Source organism: Kryptolebias marmoratus, linkage group LG8 (assembly GCF_001649575.2).
Source record: "Kryptolebias marmoratus isolate JLee-2015 linkage group LG8, ASM164957v2, whole genome shotgun sequence".
In the NCBI taxonomy this organism is placed as follows: Eukaryota; Metazoa; Chordata; class Actinopteri; order Cyprinodontiformes; family Rivulidae; genus Kryptolebias; species Kryptolebias marmoratus.
In genome coordinates this window covers 16,065,659-16,088,714 of record NC_051437.1, presented here as the reverse complement: position 1 = coordinate 16,088,714, position 23,056 = coordinate 16,065,659, and the positions used below count along the sequence as shown (strand labels likewise).

Genomic DNA, 23,056 nt, shown 5'->3' with positions numbered 1-23,056 from the left:
TTTATCCTATCTCTTGCATTTCTTGAAAAATAAATAAACAAATAATGCCAAGAAAAAGTGAGGAACTCCACATTCATGTTTGCAGGCACATTTCTGTGAGGTCATGGTGAAAAATCCAAAGCCTCTGATGATCTGTGCCTTTTTGTTTTTTGAACAGAACCTTCAAAAACAGAATCTCTTTACAGGAGCACTGCCCATGTATTTCTTCTTCTTCTTCTTTTTTTCATCTTTCTTCAGTCGATGAAGCAGTTATGGCTCACGACATGATGTGTTCCACATTCCCTGCAGAGGTTTTTATTGACCAATATTTTTTTTTCAGTACAGTCAATAAGATTCTCTGTACGCTGAGTGAACTTCAGCACTCAGTCGTTGCAGCTACACTGAGTTGGAGCTGTGACTCATCGACTGTAGCATCTCAGCCATAAACATACAATCTGTATGCAAGAGGAGAAAATGGAGTAAGTGAAGGAATGGTGCAAAATTAGGTAGATTTTCCCAAGTTTGCTTTGTTGGACAGTAGCTGAAGAAAGTGGTAAAGGAAACAGCATTGTACGAGGGAGAAACTGGTGCCAGGTCAGTTTGTATGCACATGTGTGCGTGCATATAAACTGGGGTGTGGATTGAGCCTCTCAACTGAAGTCTGGGATTTCTGGAGAGGCACTCTGTGCAGTGTGTCTAAAGGCCACGTTTGGCCACAAAAGGAAAGAATTAATGGAGTCGTGATCAATGGAGATGCACACAAATGCATTTACGAGTGCACGAGTGCACACACACACATGCGCACATGCAAATGGACACTGGGAAATAAGGTTTAATTTATTCCCCGGAGAATAAAGATGAGTCCCGTAGCTGAACACGTGTATATGTGCACTTGTGTGCAAGCGAGTGTGTGTAGGTGGCTTGTAGGTCAGTACATTAGTGGGTCTGTATGTGTGTTGACATTGCAAATGTAGACTCGCGTGAGCGCGTGTGTGTGTGTAATAGGGAAACAGAGAGCTTTCTCCACATAAGTATCTTCAGAAGTGGATTAAGTGTAACCAAAAGTGCCCCCAAACACACACAGAAACTGAGTTGGCTGTGTAATAGAAGCATCGGTTCTCGGCCCTGAAGGAACTACTATTTCAAGTCATTGATACATTGTGAAGCATAAAGTGGGGTTTTTTTTCTCTCCTTGAACCCCTGCACACAGAGGCATATTTGTAATACACACTCTTTTACACACACAGCCAGGCACAGCCATCAGCATCCTGTTTTACTTTCTCTGAATATTGCAGCTTCTTTTGATTGATCTCGAACTCCTGCATCAATAGCAACAAATCCTCATTCTCTTTTCCCTTTTGTCTAATCGCTCACATTTCACGAAAGCCATTGTGCTGCTTTCTGGAAGGTGAGTGCAGCTGAGAATAGCTACTTAAGTCTGTGATTTTTATGTTCGGATTGTGACCCACGTGTGACGAGTCTGTGTCTGCCTGGCAGGGCAATGTTTTTCTGCACTACAAACCTGCATGCATGAGTGGCGCCACGGATATGGCTGTTGTTTATTGTTGTTGATGTTTGACTTGTGAGTGAATTCGAGCCAAAAATCATCACGAGGAGCAGCTATCTAAGTAGCATTGTTCTAGTCACACTGGGAAACGCTGCACAGACGAAAAATGCAGCTGGGAGATCGAGAGGAGAGATGTCTGCAGAGTTGCATAGCAACAACTAACAAAAGATTTAAGCATGTGTCAAACACTTTTATCATTACATCACAACTCCTCCTCAAAACTGGCAAAAGATGAGGTCCCACACTCCACTTTGTCACAAGAGAGGGGCGTTTAAAATTGCTATACAATTTGTTTGGGGGGGGTTGTTATTAACTGGCTTTCCAGAAGCTTAAAGAAAATCCTTTTAGATTATTGACCACATGTACTAGCTGTTGATATGTGACATCGGTTTTCCTCTGTAATTTGTTTCAATTGCCCTAAAATGCTAAAAACAAAAGACAAAATAAAATATATTATAGAGGGAAAAAATAAATAAATGCCTGGTGACATACACATGGTGTGGCAGAGTAAGCTTGACAGATTCACATCTCAGCATTGTCTGAAAACTCCTTATCTCACTATAAAAGCAATTTCAGAGCAACAGAAATGTCAAATAAGTCTCCAGAACGGACCAAAAGCAGTGAACTTTATTTCAATGTAATAGAAACTCAAATAAAAAACAGAATATAAAAGGACATTTTATTTTATTTTTATTTTACATTTTGTTAGGCTGTTGTTTTCAGTGACAAACATTTATACAGACAGTATAGCATATGCCTGGCTCATAACTTGTACTTATTTCAAAATGTATAGAAAATAAAAAGATTCATTCAAATTGTAAAAATCTCTTCCTTCTATGAACAAACACACAAACATCATTCTCAGCATTATAGCAGTGGGACTTTTAAAAACTGCCTTGGAATGGCTCAAAAACATAAAAACAAGTCTTTCATATTTCCTTGGCAGCCACCCTCCCCACACACTGATCTGATGGCGTCTGAGGAAAGCAAAAACAAATCACAGGGTCCAAATGATCTACTGCTGACATCGCAGGACCAGACTCCATCTGCATATAACTATATGTCAGACATATCTTGACATTTTGCATAATCAATTTGCTAAATCCATTATGTTCTGTACACTGCTGTCCCTTTTAAAAATATATAGTCTACATTGATCAGCTGACTTGTCAGATAATCCACTTTTGCAAAGATCATAAATATTTCATCTTCCCAAGGGGCTAGTTGTTATGGTATGAACATTTTTTTTCGTAGAGGGTGACATTCACACTGTTTATGTGGTGGTCATTCAAATAATGAGGAGGTAAGAGGCATAATGTTTATAAAATTGGTTTTTGGTTTTTGGTTTTTGGTTTTTGGTTTTTTTCCCACAACTTTTCAGATGTGAAAAAATTGTTTAAAAAACTGCTGCATAGAGAAGTGAAGTTCATCCTTTAACACAAAAACTAACTTCAGGCAAAAAAAGGGAAGAAAACAACAAATATTATGATGGCGTCTGACCGAAAGTTTTATTTTTACTTGTTTTATTATTGTATGTCAAGTTGCTATATATTTTTTTTTATATATATTTTTTATTTTCAGTCATTAGGCAGGTTAACAAATTTAACCTTTTTTCAGTTTATTGCATTTATGGGTTTTTTTTTTCTTTTCTTTCTTTCTTTTTTTTTTTTTGCAAAACAGTATAGAAAGTTCCCCACATCAAGACAGACAAATATAGTGGAGAGGCAAGTGAGAGAGCAGTCTGACACTGTTCTTGGTAAATATAATTCACAGTTGGCCTCTTCTGAGACTGAAAAACTGTAAACGTGTAAATGCAGCTTCATGTTTCATGCAACATATGTGAATAATGTATTCCTGATTGTTGCACTTTTTTTTTTTTTTGCTTGCTAATGATCTTCTGCTTACCTTCCAAAAGCTCTCACTTGGTGTCATGCGGAGCTCTGTTTTATTATCGTAATTTTGTCTCATACTTTATAAAGAAGCCTGCTTGGACACAATTACACACAAGATTCTGCTCATTCAGTGTGTATACAACTCATCCACAGTTTCTGTTTTAGTCAAAAAGTTATTTATGTGAGAACACACTTGCAGGAAATTTTTTTTTTTTTTTTAAACTATCACTATGAGTGTGCATGCAGTGAGTGTGTGTATGCCTGCTGCCTCGGGCTATTCTGGTGTCAGAAAGAGCAAACCTGACAGTCAGATACTGCATCATTCTGTGTGAGCTACACGGAAACACTTACTCTCTCAGTTTCTCCTCTTTCTAACACACACACACACACACACACATACAATTTAGTACAAATGCACTCTATGGCCCCTTCTCCCTAAGGATGCACTTACTGTGTAAGACTTGCACATGTCCAGCCTCTAATGAGGGGACAGGAACAGAGGACAAACAAGGAAGGAGGGAATAAAAGGTGTGGAGGGAGTGTTGCTTACAGTTCTGCAATGTTTATAAACAGATGAATCGCATAATTCTGAGGCAGGCGCTGTGAGTCTGTGTTTGTGCTGTTTGTCTATGGAACCGCTTCATGAATTTGGTGGATTTCATATGTGGAAAAGGGTTGCTGTCTCCAGCTCTCTCTGGGCAGATGTGATGAATTTTCATTAGAGAGTTTCCTTTTTAAGCCTGTTTCTGGCCATGTGTATGCCTTGCAGACACACACACCGGCCTAAGATGAGAGCCACTCTGTGAGCAATGAGGGAATTTGTGTTTCTAACAAGCTTGAAGAAGACCCCATACTGATAATTCTGCAGAGGAAACAAATTTAATCACACACACACACATACACATACAAGCTATTAATATACTCTCCAGCTATGCATCACACTTAATACGATAAGTTTTTATATTTAAAATAATAATCTATTCACTTTTTTTCTCTACATCCTCTACACTTATCAAGCACAGTAATTATGTTAATTGGTCCTTCATCTGCTTGTCCCTCCATCTCTCTTATGTCTTCCCTACTTGTCTGCCTCGTATGCACAACTCTTTCATTTGTCCCACTTTTATGCTGCAGCATCCTGATAAGGCCTGGGACCAACCTCAAGCTGCCACGTGCACCTCTCAATATGGAGCACGCAGCAGCTCGTCTGCTCAGGCAATGTGGAAAGAAATGGCTTTTTTCTGTTTAATGGCATTACATTGTCACTGGAGATATTATTTGTAGGCCAAATTGATATTAATGGTAGTACAGAAGTGCTTCCAGTATTGTTCAGAATATTCATTGGGTTATTACTTTCTAATTACACCAGGTGCAATTCTTACATAATGTCATGAATCTCCTGAAATTTCCTCGGAAGGATTTTAAACCCTAGGCAGTCTTAATGACAAAATGTCAATTTCAATCAAGTTTGAGTTTCCTTTTTTTTCCACGTTAAAGGGTAAGTTCAGATATTTTGAAGTTATATTTTCTGGAAAGGACATGAACTATTATCATCTCACCCATTGTGGATATGCCTTAGAATTACCTCAGTTTGAACCTTTGAACGTCCCTCTCATTCACACACATATTCTGTCTTGCTTCCCATTCCTCAGCTTTCCAGAGCATACCTCCACATCTCCATGCTCTCTTCTACATGCTCCCTACTCGCACTGTAGATTATAATGTCATCTGCAAACTTCAGAGCCCATGGGGACTCCTGCCTGACATCATCTATCAGCCTGTCCTTCACCAAAGCAAACGAGAAGGGGCTTAGGGTGGATTCTTGATCCCACCCCCACCTTGATCTGTCTCTACCATTGCACATCTCACCGCTGTCCCACTGTCCTTGTACATGTCTTGCACTACCTTCACATACTACTCTGCCAAACCTGACTTTTTCAGACAGGACTGCCGCTCCTGTCTTGTCATCCTATCATAAGCTTTTTCTCAATCCACAAAAACACAGTGCAACTCCTTCTCACCTTCTCTATACTTCTCCATCAACACTCTCAAAGCAAACATTAAATTTGCTGTGCTATTTCTCTGCATAAAACTGTACTGCTGCTCATTGATTGTCACCTCACTTCTTAACCTCACTTAAGCAACTCTTCCCCATATATTCATGGTATGCCTCATCAACTTATCTTTGTACCCACAGGTCTGCACCAAACCCTTGTTCCACTTGTAAACAACTTATCCATTCCTCAAGAATCTTTTCACTCTCTAGAATTGTGACAATCTGGTTTGAAAAGTCCACTTGCCTCTCTCTTACACATCTCCATTACTCCACAAGTATGTAATCTGGACCAGTCACCTTTCTACTCTTCATCCTCTTCATAGGTCCTCTCATTTCCTCCTTTCTGATCCTGTTCACATCCCGATTCACTAAATCCTCTCCATCTATCCTCCTGTCTCTGTTCTTTTCTTTATCCATTACTGGTCATGCAACTGCTGCTTTATACACCTTTACGTTGCTGTCAATTTTGCGTTTTACGGTTACAAATTTATGTGGTTATTTAAAAGTGCAAATAGCAGCACTACCATCCAGCTTTAATACTTCTGGTTCAGCCTAGAGCACTTATAACGGGAAAATCATCATAGTTCTGATGGTGTAAAGGTTCTTAATAGAGCCTTTGCATGAACCACAATGAAATTTCTGAGACTGGAGTTGTTTTAAGACTGCAGCAATCCACTTTGGCCCCACTCAGACTAGAAGTTATCTTATCAGTCCGCCAGAATTAAACACTTTTTCTACAATAGTGTGTCTTATTCACAGAACCCTACTTCAAAAGATCTGAACTTTCCCTTTAAGTCAAGCAAAGCATGGGGGTCTCTACTGATCAATAAGGAGCAGGCTGCTGATGGTACACCTTGTTGTACACAGATGAAGAAGCGTACGTTTATTTGCACACAAAAAAATGCACACCTGAATATCAAAGTGAAAACAACTCGCTAATCTTATTAAAAGACTGGAACTGGATGCTATTGCTGTGCTTAATTACAGATTTAAGGGCTTTTGGGACACAGACAATTTCCTTCTGCAACGTGGTTGGTGTGTGTATTCGTTTAATTATATTCCTCTCATGCACAAACACTGTAATACAGAAATAGTTAGAAAAGAGAAACATATCTACACGTATCTCTGCATTCCCGTCCGTGTTACAACTGGACCTTATCACAGGGTCCCCATGCAGCGGTGAACCCTGATGCCCCTCTCGTCTCCCTCAGTCAGAATGTGCCATGAATTTGCCGCAGAGGTGTGCTAAGTCAGGGTTTAGTAAGAGATGAAAGAGGTACCGGGGCAGGAGGAGGTGAAAGAAAATGACAGCAAGGGAGGAAGGGGAAAGACAAGAAGCTTTTGTATGAAAGGATGAACCACTGTTTGGTTGTGAAATGACGCACCTGTGTCCGCAGCCATGATCCAGGCGGAGTGACTGGTAAAAACACACTAATGAGGGGCAGATACAGTCAGTGTGCTTCTCTGCCGTGTGAGGGATGGAGGAAGTGAGGGGTATGTATCATGTTTGTGTGTGTGTAGGTGCGTGCGTGCGTGTGCGTGTGTGTTTACATGCAACAAGGTTGTTAGTGCTGACACGGAGCCTGACATGTCAGGCCTGTCATCTCCTGTTCATGCAGACAGAAGCAGCTTCTTACTCTTTTCCAGAGGCAAACACTGACATACATGTAAATTACTTTTATACACACGCACACTGACACGCACACAGACACACACACACACACAATTTATTCTGTTATAGCCAGAATCGACAGTCACTTCTAAACTAATTAACAGCTGCATCTCCTAATCACATTGTGTAGATATCAGCATTTGGTTGCAAGTGATGCTGATAATGATTATGTTGCTTTATGAGTATCGCTGTGGAACTTCTGTCTCATTGCAGAGGATGAAATATTTACATAAGACACATTTACAGTTATTGACAACTTTCTGAAATGGAAGCACATTAAAGCCCATAGTAATTAAAGAAACAGCATGCACCCTTGAAAACGAGCTGCTTTATTTCCGCTGTTATGTTTGCTTTTAACTATATCAAATGCAGAAGCACAGGTAAGATGGAAAGTTTAAGAAAAGATAAAATATCTAAAGAGCTGAGTGCTAATAAACAGCAGACTTCCGAACAACCTTGATGCCGAGAATTTTCTGAAACACTTTCCATCTTAGCTGATAAAAAGATTCCTACTTCCACTTTATTCATTTTTGAGCTTCGCTGCAGCTGATACATAACACCTGTGAACAAGCACGCAAACACCAACAGATGCAAAGACGTGCACAACCTATTTCATCTGAGGCGCTAACAATGAAGTGTGATGTTGCGGATAGCTCGAGGCAGCTTCATGTCTGAGTTCGTGTGAGCCTGTGTGCATTAAAGGGGGTTGCTTTTGAAAGGCATGATCAAAATCCACATCAAACCACACAATTGTAATGAGGGCACACTTCCTGTATTCTTGCTCATAATAATGTGGATTTAATTTGCTAAAATTCAATTAGGAATTATCTACGATACTGCAAGAGTCTTGTATCATTGCACATTTCTTATTTTGCTTTTAAGAAGGAAGTGAGCCAGACTTTTTTATCATCTTCATTGCATGCCGCCATGAAAGTGCAATAATGTAAGTGGGGAAAATGTAATTAGCTGTGTGTGTGTGTGTTCAATAGACAAAATATCTCATGATCCAGAGGACAAAATTTAATGAAACTCAGAAACAAACCACTGGATCCACGTCTACCAGTCATAGACCTTTGAAGTCAACCTAGTTCAAGATGACCGCCACAACTAAGCAACCTTAGCAAACACAAAGATAGCTATAATTCAGTCAGTTTTACAGATGTTGAGCAAAAAATTTGATGTGGTAGTAGCTAAGAGTTATTTCCAAATGACACATCAAGTGCTAACAGATTGCATGAAGTCTTTGTTAAAATGTTGGCATCAACTGTTGGAAGCTTGTGTTTGTTTTGTTTACTAAATCACTTTTGGAATATACCTGCCTGCCTGCTGTTTCCTGCTGCCTGCACTCTTGGGGCCACCTCAACAAAACTGTATTCTTTACATTTTCCTGCATTTTGCCTATGTTTTTTTTTCATCCATTTTTTAAGTTGTTCCTTCAAAAAAAGAAAAAAAAAAACATTTTTAAAAAGGCTTGATTTTTTTTTAGCTATTTATTAGTGGAAAAAAGTTGTGAAATAATATACCAGCCAGTTCTGAAGCACTTAACATGCTGCTCTTATGATTAATCACATGAGCAATCAACTGTTTCAGCCAACAAAAATGGCCATAAGCCTCGCTCCCAGTCTGACAGTTGCTCTGTGTTGTCAGTTCTGGTGATAGTGAGCTTGCTTTCAAGTGCTTTCCAACTTTGGACACTATTCATGTCATCATGCATCACACAATCTAGTATCACAAAAAAAAAAAAAAAAAGTCCTGTAAGTACACTCTCAAATACACCCATGTGTGCATTTACCAGCTCACCTTTACAAAACTTCACACAGCTGTGGAGCTGCGAGGCTGATAGGTACTCTCAACCTGCCTCTGCAATTCTGTGTTTTACACTTTGTTCTTTTCTGGTACGGTTTTCCTCCAACCACCTTCTCACCCAGTCATAGTTCACTTTTCTTTCCTTGCCTTTCTGTTCCTATGATTCCACACTTCTTACCTCATCTTCCATATTATTCACTCCTTCTCTCTCATCTCCTTTTTCTCTTAAATCCTCCCATATGTCCTCCTACTCTTTACCAACTTCAAGGCTCACACTGACTCAGTATTCTGTATTATTTTTTTCGTGGATTCTGAACAGATTTCACATGGACTGATCTTCATTTGAAGTTTCAACTAAAGTTAAACGCTACTACTAATGTAGACGGAATGCCTGTCACCCTCCACCTTGCATGCCAGCATTTAAACAAAGTCCTGCGTGATTTGTTAGTGCTTGAAGTATGTGATGGGCGACGTCTTTCAGCAGAAACTGCAAAGTCTAGCTCAATATCTGTAAAACTGACTTGAGTTATAACCATTTTTTTTGTTCCATTCAATGATTATTTTCTGAGAATGTCATTAAAATCTGTCCAGTGGTTCATAACATATTTTGCTAACTGACACCCAAACAGACAGAGGCAACCTTTTGTGTCCATTGTCCATAAAAACAGACAGTTAACAAAGCAAAAATATGTAAAAGTGATGGTAGACATCAATCTCTATAAAGTTTTTCTGTCCACACTTCATTGTCAACCCCTCTCACCAAATCATGTTTGGTTCGTCATGTGTGGCTGAAACACAGGCCTAATCAGTGCTAGAATGTCAGCTCAAATGTTTGTCATGCTTTCCAGAGTTTAAAATAGCTAAAGATCTTTTTTTTTTCTTTTCTAAATGCTTCCTCCTTTGCCAGTGCTGGAAGAGAATATTTCTCTGCAGGATTTACTATCAGAATGCATGTGCACAAGTATTTGCATTTGCATAACTGATAGAAAGAACTAAAAAAATATGTGAGTGGCCAAAGTCTCAAATATTGGTCCAAAAATGACCCTTTAACACACCCCTGCTCCGAGAGGTTCTCTGCGAGGACGCTGCTATTCTTTGACAGCCTGGAGATGGAGTGATCAGCCTCTCCCAGTCTCCAGAAGGGGCCACAGATGGCGTAGGTCTTAAAATGACTATTGAAGCAACTCATCACTCTGTCAACATCAGCAATGCTGATCTGGATGAAGGCATACAATTATTTTGTTACTAGTAGAAGATTTGTGTGGGACACGAAGGCAGTGCTTGAAGGTTGTGCAGGTCACCGACAAATTGCTGACAACAAATGAGCTGAAGGCTTTTTCTTTTTTCTTTTTTTATGAGAACAAGTTAATGTATGTTATTATGAGAAATGGAAGCACATTTTTAGAGTAAGTTTGTGCACAGCAAACAGTATCAAATTTTTCAATAAAGTCATACAAAGCTTCAGTAGCCTTCTGCGACAGAATTTTACAGTAGGTGTAGAATACTAGAATGCTCATAATCTAGTAGCTAAAACGTTGTTATCAAAGACAAAAGGGTGATGATGCTTTTGCCCGTGTATGTGTGTGTGTGTGTGTCCGTTTGTCTGTAGCATTAGCAAAGGATCTCATGAACCAGTGAACAGATTTGAATGACTTTCTCGGAAAGTAATCATGGATGCTTATCTACAACTCACTAAACTTTGGAATTACCCCATTCAAGATGGCCGCCACAGCGAAAACAGTGAAAACAAAAATGGCTATAACTCAGCCAATTGTACAGATATTAAGAACAAAGTTTGGTGAGTTAAAAGATGAGAGTCATCCCCAACACAGAGTAGGAGCACTACACGTTGTGCAATATCTTTCTCTTCTTAGCGGCCATTGAATTAAGTACACTTTGTTCCCACAGGGATGGATGCACTCCTTTCACATCATGACAGCTTCACCTTCACCGAGCTGGGCCTTGTCATGGGAACGTTGTTGCTTTTACGTAATCTTCTGCCAAAACTGGATCCTTTCAATCCACCACTCAATTCCCTGACGGTCACACACAGGCATCATGCAGGGACGCACATATGGACACACAAGCATGCACCCTTCTGCTCTCAGTCACATTTGCACATGTGACACATCTGAAACAACCCTTGCACTTGCTCAGTTGCGCACTCCCGTATGCAAGCGCGTACACACACAACGTATCCCTGCACTCTGGATTAGGGGTACAGATTAGAGATTAGGGCCAGCAGTTGGATTACACAGCACTCTCCATCCCCTCCTCCACCACAAGCCTGAAGCACCTCTGGCCCTATCATATACAGCAGCGATGCAACATACACACAAACACACTCTCAATCAGGGTTTTATATCACTGATGTTCTTTTTTTAAAAATTAGCATCTGCAAAATGTTGCTATCTTTTAAGATTTGTAACTTTTTCTTTCTCATCCTTAAGGGTTAATAGACTCCATTTAAAATTCTCCACCTTTTCTCCACTTTTTTCCCCTCAGTTTGTCTCTCTTTTAATACAACACGCACAACACGGCAACAGAACTATTTTTATGTTATCGCTAGCTCCTGATACATTTTCTCTCCAGATTTACTCGTCCTCTCAAACACCTCATTTGCTGCTGCTATCACCTCATTTTCTAACTTTTCCATTCCGTGGTTTTTGTCTGGACGTAGCCCCCAAGCCCCACACGGGCAGAAGATAAACAGTATCCATCAAGGAGGTACGAGTGAAATAAAATATGCAACAGGAATGGATAAAGTTTGGAGCTGCAGAAGGACCTTGAGGATAGATGACTGTATCTTACGAGCGATCTGCTTCCTACAATAGATGGAGTGTTTAGAAGATGTGGGTGAGGAGTGCCTGAGGACTGTGCTGAGATGGTTTATTGATTGCTGATTCACTGTCTTGTTTCCTGGATTCCTACCTGGATGTTTGGAACCTCCTGTAGGGTCACACTCTATTTCAGGGTGAACATGATAAAAAAATTGTGTTTTCAAAATGCATAACCTAAAATGTACAAGAACTATAAAAAGAGTTCCAAAGATTACATTCTGTGTACTGTATAGTATTACATAAAGTGTATGCAGCATTAACGATGGGAATCAACCAAAAAGAAGATTTATTTGCAATGATGCTTGCAGCGAGTTTTAGCTGCAAAGCACGAGATATTTTGTCATCAAAACTTAGGAACTGTAAGCATTTCCTGGCAAACCAGTGGCTCCTAAATAAACCAGCTGGCTGTGTGTGTGTGTGTGAGTGTCTTTTTTTTCCAACAATGCCCTTTATAGATAAAGTTTAATGTCAACTCAACAGATGAACAGAATCTACAGACTTTAGCCAAGTAGAGAGGAGCTTAGAGTGAAGCTTAGTATCTGTTGACACTGCTGGCACGCAACGAGGCTGCCAAAGGCATCGGTATCCAGATTAGACAAGAAACTGACTTGGTTGTGTCTTCGGTTTATCGGCATATAAAGCAATAACAGCACTTAAAGGCATGGCTTTCTTGTGGTGGTTTTGCAATGAAACTCAAAAAGTATTTACTGGCTGTACATCTGCAACTAATTACCTTTTGCAGTCAACCTGATTCATGATGGCTGCCAAAGTCAACTGGCCTTAAAAAAACACAAAAATGACTAAAACTCTATAAAGACTGATCTCCAACACATATTCTGAGCATTAACAGATTGCACATAAGTTGTGTTTAAAATTTTGCCATCAGCTATATGGAATCAACCATAACTGCCTGTTAGTAAAATATCTCATGAACCAATGGACGAATCTTTCAGGAAGTATTTATTGAATGTACCTCTACTGTTGGAGCTAACACTATTCAAAATGATTACCACAGCCAGCTGAACTTAGAAAGCACACAAATGACGATAACTCAGTCGATGTTACTACAATGACATATAAAACCCTGATGACAGCTACAATGTGATGTCGTAGAAGCTGAGAGTCATTCACAATATTTCTTTTTTCTTTTTTTTTTGCTAGGTGAATGCCGTGATGCCATTTGGATGCCTTGCCCTGCGAGACGGGCGGACCTATAGCAGCATATCTGATGTCACAGACAAATATGAATTTGGACAAGTCCTTCGAGCGTGAGTATCTTAAAACTTTATGAGTGGGTTTCAGATTTTCTGTTCTGTTGCCTCCATGTATAATCATGGGTATTAAATAGATTTCAAGTGTCAGTAAAAATACTTATGCATTCAGTGTTCAATGTTTTTAGTTTTCAGTTTCAGTTTTTATTAACTTTGAAAATCATGTGAAATTCATCTGAACCACTTTAACTGTGCATTTAATTTTGCTGTTCTTGAAAATAAAGTGTTTTTTTATTATTATTTAAAAGGCTTTTTTAAAAACATGCAGTCATTATTGTCCTCTCTGTCCATTAAATGCATTCTTAAAGATTTTCCTTGCTGTTTAGAGGCTTATAGGATTTTTTTTTCATACAATTTCAATGCAGTGGTCTGGGATAATCATCTTGCAGGCTGAAAACTTATCATTTCCTTCTCCAGAGCACCACAACTCAAAAGACACACATGCACACACAGACCATATGCACAAATACCAATTGGTGTAAGAGGCCATATGGCATCATCAGCATCTGGCCTCAGAGTTTCTGCTCCAAATTTACATAACACACACACACAGATGCAGTCATACTGAAGAAAACATGAAGTCAAAAAAAAGTACAAACATTCATCTCACACATGCGCTTCTTAAATATTAATAAAAGGTGTTAATGCTGCAGTGAAGTAATAAAAAAGTGTACACTCTATGTGTGTTTATTGCTTCCTGATCCTTTTTCTGTACTGAATGTGCCTTTACATGAAGGAAACAACCAAGTTTAAATAATAAATATTTAAGTCAGACAGAAAAAGAACCACTGATTATACATTGTTTTTGTAAATTTAATTAAGAAATATTTAAGTTAGATCTTTTTTTTTTTATACAGAGTCTTTAAATCCATTTGCATGAAGTACTGTTAGCCCCGGAGGCGAAAGAAGCTGATGATGCCCTGCAGATTTTTATTTACAGTCTATTTATTCAACCCAACCACTCACCTTCCAATTAAATTCTTTCACTATATTTCACCAGCACAGCCAGTGTTCTGAATCTCCCTAATTTGAATTCTGTTTCTCGTCTCTCTTGGGTCGTTATTGTCAGATGTGATTAAAAAAAAACAGCCAAGCATGTTTTTCTTATGCTTCACTTTAACACACAGTCACCTTTTCATCCTTCATCTGACATTATATTTATCTTTCCCTTCCTCGGTTTGTCTGTTTTCTTTTTTTTTTTCTTTCTTTCTCGCTGTGTAGGAAGGAGTTCTGCGAGCTGTGTCTGGCAAAGGACAGACTAACGGAAAAGGTGTTCGTCTGCAAGAAATTCCTCAAGAAAGACGGCAGGAAAGTCCGCAAGGCTGCCAAGAACGAAATCATGATCTTGAAACTGTACGTAATTGGTCCATGAACATTTGGATAAATGAGGAAGTCAAAGAATAGAACAATGATGAAAATCTCTATGCAATCAAATTTCTAAATTTAAACATATAGCTAATGTAACAATGTCCTCTTTAGTTGCATGTAAAAGTAGTCTGGAGTCTGAATTTTTTTTTCTTTTATGCTGTTCCAGGGTCAATCACCCAAACATCCTCCAGCTGATAGATACGTTTGAGACCCGGAAAGAATACTTCATCATCCAGGAGCTGTGAGTTTAGCTTTTTTGACATTTCCTTTTTCTGTGAAATCACTCTTGACAATGCATATATTTGTGCCTCCGTGCATCTTAACACTCACACAAATAAACCCATCATTTCAGAGGTGGGAATTGAATCTTTCCTCTTATTACTGAGTGCTCTGGTTCTCCCTCAGCAACAGAGGAAGGTGTTAGGTTTGATGAGATATTTGCTCTCAGTAACACTCAACATTACTCAGTGGCCCTGAAGCCCTGCTTTGCATTGGGAGAATTTTGCACTGAGAGCTTGGAATTGATTTGCCAGAGCCGGGCAAATATGCATCGCTTGTGACTCGTGCAATTCAACATTTGTAACTTTGTTTAAAAGCAATAACACGAACTGAAACGGAGAGAACAAAGTATTTTCATTACTGAAACACAGAGAGGAGAAGTGCACTCAGAGTGACTGCAGCCATCCAGCTGCTAACGTGTAGCTCACAGCTCGGCCCCGGCGATAGTCATTCTGCTGGGGGCAATATGTGATAATCGCTTCCATTGTTTGTCTCCAAAGTTAACTAAGTCTTAAAGAGTAATACCCAGCACTCTTACTTTAATTACCCAGCTGTGCTAGGATTGGGGCAGGGAAAGCAGCACACTTTCCTAACAGACAAAAGAACAATAACTTTGGTGCAAAAAAAGAATTTGCAATGTTAAGAAATAACATTTATATTTACTAGTACATTAGACATTGTTTTTTAGTGATATTCAGTGTGCAATTGTGTGCAGTGCCACAGGGGGAGATGTGTTCGACTGGATTCTGGACCAAGGGAACTATACAGAGAGAGACGCTTCCAATGTTATCAAACAAGTTCTCGAAGCCGTGGCATACTTACACTCCCTCAATATTGTTCACAGGAACCTCAAGGTAGAGCTGCACTGACTCTTTATATATCGCTGCATCATAATGTGTGTGTGTGTGTATGTGAACATGTTACACCTGGAAACTGCAAACTATCCACTGGGGAGTTCATTCCCCACAGAGACATGTATGAAGGTTCCCATGGGTAGATTTTTTTTTTTACGTTTAAGACTTGGATTTATGGTAAAACAGACATTTGTTAACATTTAGAGCAGGGTAAAGTGCAAGGGAACGTGTTATTTTGAAGAAGCAATCCCTGGGAGGATAAGCAAGAAGGTGCCGTACATATGTTTGTATCTTTTTGTGTGTGTGTGCACACTGAAGTGGTTGTGGCAAGTGTCCTCACAGTAATGAGGTTTAAATCGACTAGTGGCTTACCTCTATAACGACAAGATAAAGAGAAACTTTTTTTTTTTATTGTGACGTGAACTCTTCGCTATCCCATCTCAGAGAGCAATATTCAACATTTAGCCGACATATCCTCTGTGGAGACACATGAAAGCATTTCCCTGCCATCTCAATTATTAACTGAACATTTGATTTTTACTTTGGGAGTAAACATTGTCTTAATAGCTTTGAACAATCTATAATGATGCTCATGCTTGCAAATGGATGTATATGTTTATCCCTCATTAAGGACCCATTAAAGGGAACTATAGTATACCTCTGCCTCCAGACTCCACCTGCTGGTCGAAGATAGAAATTCATAGGTTTGGATTCACACGGCTTGTTTTAAAAACCTGTCAGACTGAGTCACAGTGACATATTCAGCAAGCTCTATCTTCTATTTATTTAGTTCCTAGAAAAAAAAGACAATTATACCAGTTAACTTTTATCCTGCACTTTACTACCCTGGATGGTTTACCAGTAGCATAGCAGTATGATGTTTAAAGTCCCCAGTATTTAAAAATACTATAATTATCAACCTGCACATGTTTCTTAATTTTTGAGATACGGCATGTTTTGTTTACGGTGTGTATTTGATGCATGATGTTTTATATTAAAATAGTTCAGTCTCCTTCCACTATCAAGATCTTGATGCAAATAAAATATAAATCCAAAGTGCAAGTTTATTCTGTTTGCATTTTTAAGAGTTAATAGCCTCAAACATGAAACTCTTCAAGATATGTGCACATGTATGGCAGCATAAAAAATACACTCCATGTATGTGTGTTGTTGTTTTTTTTGACACAGGCATTGTGAAACAAAAAGAGAAGATTTGACTTTATATTGAAACTATCTGTACAGATGAAAGTTTGATTTTACAGCTGATTGTCAAGAAAAATCTCAAATCAATTTCTCCAGTTGCTATATTGCCTAGGACGTTTGTGCATATATACCATCTGATGAGAAACCGCGCCGCATTTAACAGTTAGTGTAAATGGCTTGAGAGAAAATATAACAATTTCTTGCTCCATTTGACTGTTCAGAGGGGGAAGAAAAAAAACAAGTAATATGAAAGGAATGTGAACGTTAAGACAGACCGAGCAGTATAATGTTTGTTTTTGTTCAAAGAAAAGAAATAACTGAATGCAGTTTTCACAAGTTATTTTTCCAATTTATATCAAAAGAAAATCTGCAAAAATACTTCTGTCATATGTCTGTAACTTTGAACCAATGATATTTTAGTCGGTAGAAATCTAAAAAGCAGAGTTTCAGTCGACACCCGTTTGTAACAGAATATTTTATTTTTTATTTTCCTTTTCCATTTAGCTTGAAAACCTGATGTACTACACAGAAAACAATCATAACAGAGTAGTTCTGCGAGACTTTTACCTCTCCAGGTTTGAGAACGGACCGATCACAGAACCCTGTGGAACACCCGAATACTTAGGTGAGTTACGTTTCATTTATGTTGGATTTTAGTTTTCCTTCCTTTTTTTATCATTTCTTATCCTCTCTTGCATCTTATTATTACTTTTACTTTCTGTTGTGAATATAGGCTCGAGGCTATCCTTTGCCTTTTTTGATGTCTCTACTTTTTGTGCTTTTGAAGATGATAATCTGACAAAGATCAACTCGTACAGTGAAACATGAAACCCAGAAAAACATAAGCAGGATTGAAAGCATTCAGCACTTGGCCTGGACCTCCTGTTTATCCTCTCTTTTCATCTACTCTTTGATTCCGTGTGCTGCCTCAGTCCTCACTGTCTAACTGAGGTTTATGTGAGGGCAACCTGAAGTGCAGAGCTGTGCTTTGGCTTGGTTCTCTGCAGTTAAAGACCAGGGCAGTCATTCATAATGCCGGGCTGGGTAATGAAATCAGTAAATAATGAAAAGGAGCAGAGCCACTGATGGGAAGAAGGGTGGGAAGCTAAAATGAGAGCTTCAGATGAAGGTTGTCTGAGTAGTTTTATATTCTATGCTGTGAAGATTTATAAATGAAAACCAAGAAATCTATTTGCTTTTCACATATTTCTTTCTTACGTCCACTGAACTTTTTGCCATCAGCTCCAGAAGTGGTGGCTCGACACCGATACGGTCGTCCTGTGGACTGCTGGGCTGTTGGTGTGATCATGTTCATACTGTGAGTCTCCAAATCTTATTTTAAAAACTACCATTTAGGTAACAGAACAATATGTTCGAAGCTGACTATTAATTTACAATGCAACAAATCTATGCATAAAGAGTATGTCATTTCTTGAAATCATGTTCATTGTTTTAATGTAATTACCCTTCTTGTTTTTTTGTGCTTTGTCTTTTTGCAGCTTATCGGGTAATCCTCCTTTTTATGATGAAACCGAAGAAGAGAACACAGATTTACATAATCGCATCATCTTCTGTCGCATTGTTGCTGGGGACTTTGAGTTTGACTCTCCTTACTGGGATGATATTTCAGCTGCAGGTGCTTTTCTCGACCACAGGATGGCACTAAACACTCACTGCTACTTTCTGACTGGCTTGTTCATCAATAACTTCAGTTTAAAAGAGCAGCTAATAAAATATCTGGAGTCACTTTGTCAACATTTATTTCACAGCCTGATTGACTGAGTTCATATAAAATCCCTCTCATTCCTCATTTATTGAAAGGCTATCTATAAATAATAATAAGTGTTGCCATAAATGCCATCTCTTACTTTAGTGCCGCTCTTTCTCTTTCAGCTAAGGAGCTTGTGTGTCGACTTATGGAGGTGGACCAGATGCTGAGAGTCACAGCACAAGATGCACTTCGGCATGAATGGTAAATGTATTATATTCACAACTTGTTGCACACAGCTACGGGGGTTTTATTTACAGTCCAGCTGTCTGTCATCTGTGTCAGGATTGCAGGGAATGGCGCATCAGAGAAGAACTTAAAGGATGGTGTGTGTGCCCAGTTTGAGAAGAACTTTGCAAAGGCCAAATGGCGGGTATGAACTCCTTCTGCATTATTTCTTGCAGCACTGTCAAACCTGGTGAATACACAGCAAAATGAGCAGCAAAGTAGATGGTGGAGCAAGATCATTGCTTGGATATTAATGTAATTTAAGCTCATTGCACAGCTCTGCAGAGGTATGATTTAAATTAGCAAGTGAGACGATTAAGTGCACAAAGAGGCAAGAATGCTGACAACTAGGGAGAAAGAAGATGTTGACCTTAAGCAAGAGTAACAGTTGTAAACCTCTTCTCTCTTTCTCCATGTAATCCCAGGAGTTGAAGGTATTGTTGTTTCGTTGTGAGTGAGGATGAAAGGACAGAGCATGAGGTTAAAAACTCACACTCAGTCTGGCATGATTAAACCACACACTTGTTCTTAAAGATGGAAAATCATCTGTATTTAATTAGGGGTTCTTATTGATAAAATTAACAAACTGGTTCAGAGTCACTGTCAACCTTAAGGTGCATTGATCATGTCGAGGCTGTTGAGGTTTTTCCTCAAGCTCTGCTCCAGCCCATTGTCACTCTGCCTGTCCCAAACAGAGATCCATCCACTCTGCCCCACTTTTCTTCACTGGATAAGATCCAGGTGATCAACGTGGCCTGCTCTGCACCTTTCTTTCTCCTCATCTGCACTAGTTTCTGTAACTAGACCTGTAGAAAACAGACAACAATTAGCAAGGGGGAACTAAGTTGTGTTCTTTATTTGAATTAGTGTAGATAAGGAGAGGGAGAAATGGAAAGGAAATGAAGACTGTTGGCCACTGTTGACTGTTGAACTGCAGTGATTTGAACTGTAAGGCCCTCTGGCATTCCTCTTACACAAATCCTGGCTCATTGTCCCATACTGTTGTTACATTCAGCTCATACATGTAGAAGCTCCTCGGTTAAGCTATACTGTATTCAGTGGCTTTTCATTTTCAGTGAATTTGGGGGAATTCAGCTCCCTGGTTTAGAAACAACTTCTGAGCTCGCACGTCTCTCTTAACTCCTTCAGTGCTTGTAGATTCAAACTAATCGGATTGCTGTAACTGAAATGGGACATCCACGTGTGTATGTTTATCTTTTACAGTCAGCAAGCAGTCAAGGAGTTCCTGGAGACGAGTGAATCTTGAGATTGATTTAAACCAGGGTATATAATATGTCACAGCCCCCTGGATGTAAACAACTGGCACTGATATTTCTTTGCTTCACAGAAATTACACCTCAGTGTTTCGTGTACTGATGCTAAATCATGGTGCTTGAACAGACATTTTGTCAAAGACTTGTCTCTACAGCTTATTGAAAATCTACATTTTCTGAGCTCTGTTGTCCTTACCTTGTTTCTGCTTTATTTGCTATTTACAGAAAGCAATCCGCGTAACCACCTTCATGCAACGACTGAAGAATTCTGAGGCACTGATTGACAGTTCAGCTGAAGTTCAGGGTGTTGAAGGGGGCATTTCGCAGGGGACAAGTGATGAGGGGGAGAAATTGACAACTGACGAGGGGGTCACATCAAGCAGCGTGTCTTTAGAGATTACTGTTGAAAGTACACAAGCGGGCACTCACCAGGATGAGAGCGCCGTTAAGGCACAGGATACACAGGAGGAAGTAAACAAGGCTACAGGCCCATCTGTAGGAATTTCCCCATCAGACATCCAGAACCCTCTCAGCCAATCAAATGCAGCCCCTAAACCTGCAGAAGAGGAGCTCAATAAGTCAAGTGTAAAAAAAGGAGCAGGGGATGGAACCAGAAAAATTGCAGCCAATTTGGGTCAAAATAAGGTCATACCGGAGGCCAAACATACCCCTGAGGTGACCCCTGAACCCTCAAAGCTGTTAGAAAGCTCTTCAAGTATAGATGTGGATAAAAAACATACATCCACTTCTCCTGAGCCCAAAGGGAAACAGAAAATGGCTGCAACCCTTCACAGTCCTCCCCTTGCATCGGCTGTTATCGCATCATCCTCACCAGAGAAGAGACCAGCCACCCAAAGTCTACAGAAGGACGAAGCCGGCGGAAGCTGGTGTCAGACACAAGTGCCTGAAGCAGTAGCAGAGAGGTCAGTGGGAGCACCAGTTACTTCAGCAATGGGGCAGGGAACTGGGGTGGATGCAGGAATGGGAGTTAGGTTAAGAGGTGATGCCAGCCCTGTAGGTAGAAGAGACAGGAACGCCAAAAGAACAGACAGACACAGTGCTGAGATAAGCATGGCCAGAACAGCTGCTGCGCCAGGACCAGGTTGTTATACAGCAGGCAGCTCTGCTAGTTTGGGCCGTCATGCCACACCGTACAATCCAGAAGCTGTGGCTGTGGGGATGGGGATGGCAGGGAGCTATGGGAGCCCGTACAGTTCTTTGTACACTAGCGGAGGAGGGGTAGGGATGTATGGAACGGGTCTACATCATGGAGGAGGTGGGAGCAGTGCCGCAAGCGACTGGCAAATGGACAGTGTGATCGAGCAGATTGAAAAGCAAATGGTCGCAGTGCTTGAGAAGATTGAGGGAGACATGCCATCGCTGCTTGAACAAATAAGTGACTGTCCTGTTGAACCAGTGCGTGCCAGGAGCGCACACGCCTCCCCTGCCACCTCTCGCGCCCGTCCAACTCAACACTCCTCTACTTCGACGACGCCTCCGCCACTTCCCACTTCTCCGAGGCCTGTGCTGCCATCTCTCCCTCACCTTGGCATCCCTCCTCCGTCCTATCCTCCACCGTCTCCCCCCTCACAAGCCTCACCTCTGGCCGCCAGAGAGCGGGAAGACCAGGATGGACAGAGGGGTGCTGCTCATTCATGCCAGTCACCAAAAGCTGGAATGGGCAAGGGGTTATAAGGTTGGTGTGCATGACGCCGTACACAATGCGAAACGCTAGAACGCTGGATTTATCATTTAAAAGTGAGGGTTTAATGACTCTATCTTTTTGACACATGAAATTTACTTGATACCCCAAAAGAAAAACAACTACACATTGTTGTTTAATTTGATTCTGACTGCATATCACATTGGCGACAAATAAGAGTACTATCTCTGTATGACAGAAACAAAAATATATCTAAACCTTATTTAACTGTCAAATACAGATTGTGTGCCTCACTATCAGCCACACAGTCAATTCAATCTGGCATATCAATAGCAGCCTTCAAAAGTAAGAATAATATGATAAAACAACAGCTAATTACATGTGTTAACAATTGATAAAGGATTAATTTGCATTATTGCCTATAAATTGTAAATACATAAAAAAGCTAGTTTCCTAATAAATATTTTGTTCCCAAGATGTTCTTTGTGTTCAGATTATCTGTTTTATAAGCAGCTTGTCCTATTTCAGTAGTTTTCATTTCCTTTATTTATGTAGTTGTTCATTTTGTTTCTAGGGCTCAGAGTCACACGGTTGTCTAGAGGTATGTGAAACTGAACCGGTCGCTCATTTACACTGGCTGCCGGGAATTTGTTTCATGTGACATAGACAAAGTTGAACTGTCTCTCAAAGTCTTGTGAAATCCTTTGCAACTGTCGAAAAGCTGGAGAACACTGTTTAGATGCAAGATGTTATATAAAGGCTTTTAAATACCACATAAACATTGATTTCTTTATCTCTCTTTTAAGTTTTTTTTTCCAAAGATCTAGCTCACAAACTTTCTTTTTAATTATTTTTTTCACTGTACATACATAGGTAACGTTAATTTAAAAGTAATCTCTATTTGCTCCTTTTTATTGTGTAAAAAGTTTTATTCCCTTTCATTATGCTTTTCGATGTGTGTGCTATTCCAGGTTTTGTGCTTTTCTCCCACCCTAAGCAATCCTATTCATCATCTATGTAATATGTGCTCTGTTTGCAAGAATTTCAATAAAAGTAATTCAATTAAACTGGGTGTTGAGGTTATATTTTTCTTTCCTTTTTCCTTCACTTTCCATGACCAGACTGTCGCCACAGGTTCATTTTCACAGACTACAACTCCCATAAAGCTTTGTACCCGCTTTGGATTAGTCCATCCTTGCTAATGGGCGGTAGTTTAAAATATTTTTAGCTGCAACCTGTTTACATTTGAAAAACCGCCCTAACACTGTAGCATTGAATAGAAGTTTTCTTTTAGATAATGTGAGTGTCTGTTACCAATGATTTTAAAACCATACGC

The 23,056-nt window shown here is 39.7% G+C and overlaps 1 protein-coding gene across 2 annotated transcripts in view; it reads left to right on the top strand.

Annotated features, from left to right (window-relative positions):
- camkvl (CaM kinase-like vesicle-associated, like) overlaps positions 1-22,787 on the top strand; it is a 39,616-nt gene extending 16,829 nt beyond the window's left edge. The window contains exons 2-12 of one of the 2 annotated variants that reach the window (XM_017414938.3): positions 12,974-13,080; positions 14,305-14,436; positions 14,618-14,692; positions 15,446-15,584; positions 17,292-17,412; positions 18,030-18,105; positions 18,287-18,423; positions 18,681-18,759; positions 18,841-18,928; positions 19,209-19,217; positions 20,283-22,787. In XM_017414938.3, the coding sequence (XP_017270427.1) occupies positions 12,986-13,080; positions 14,305-14,436; positions 14,618-14,692; positions 15,446-15,584; positions 17,292-17,412; positions 18,030-18,105; positions 18,287-18,423; positions 18,681-18,759; positions 18,841-18,928; positions 19,209-19,217; positions 20,283-21,752 (2,421 nt within the window). In that variant the 5' untranslated portion in view covers positions 12,974-12,985 and the 3' untranslated portion in view covers positions 21,753-22,787. The remainder of the gene's footprint in view (positions 1-12,973; positions 13,081-14,304; positions 14,437-14,617; positions 14,693-15,445; positions 15,585-17,291; positions 17,413-18,029; positions 18,106-18,286; positions 18,424-18,680; positions 18,760-18,840; positions 18,929-19,208; positions 19,218-20,282) is intronic. The other variant, XM_017414939.3, reaches the window with a different exon arrangement.
- Positions 22,788-23,056: the final 269 nt, after the last annotated feature.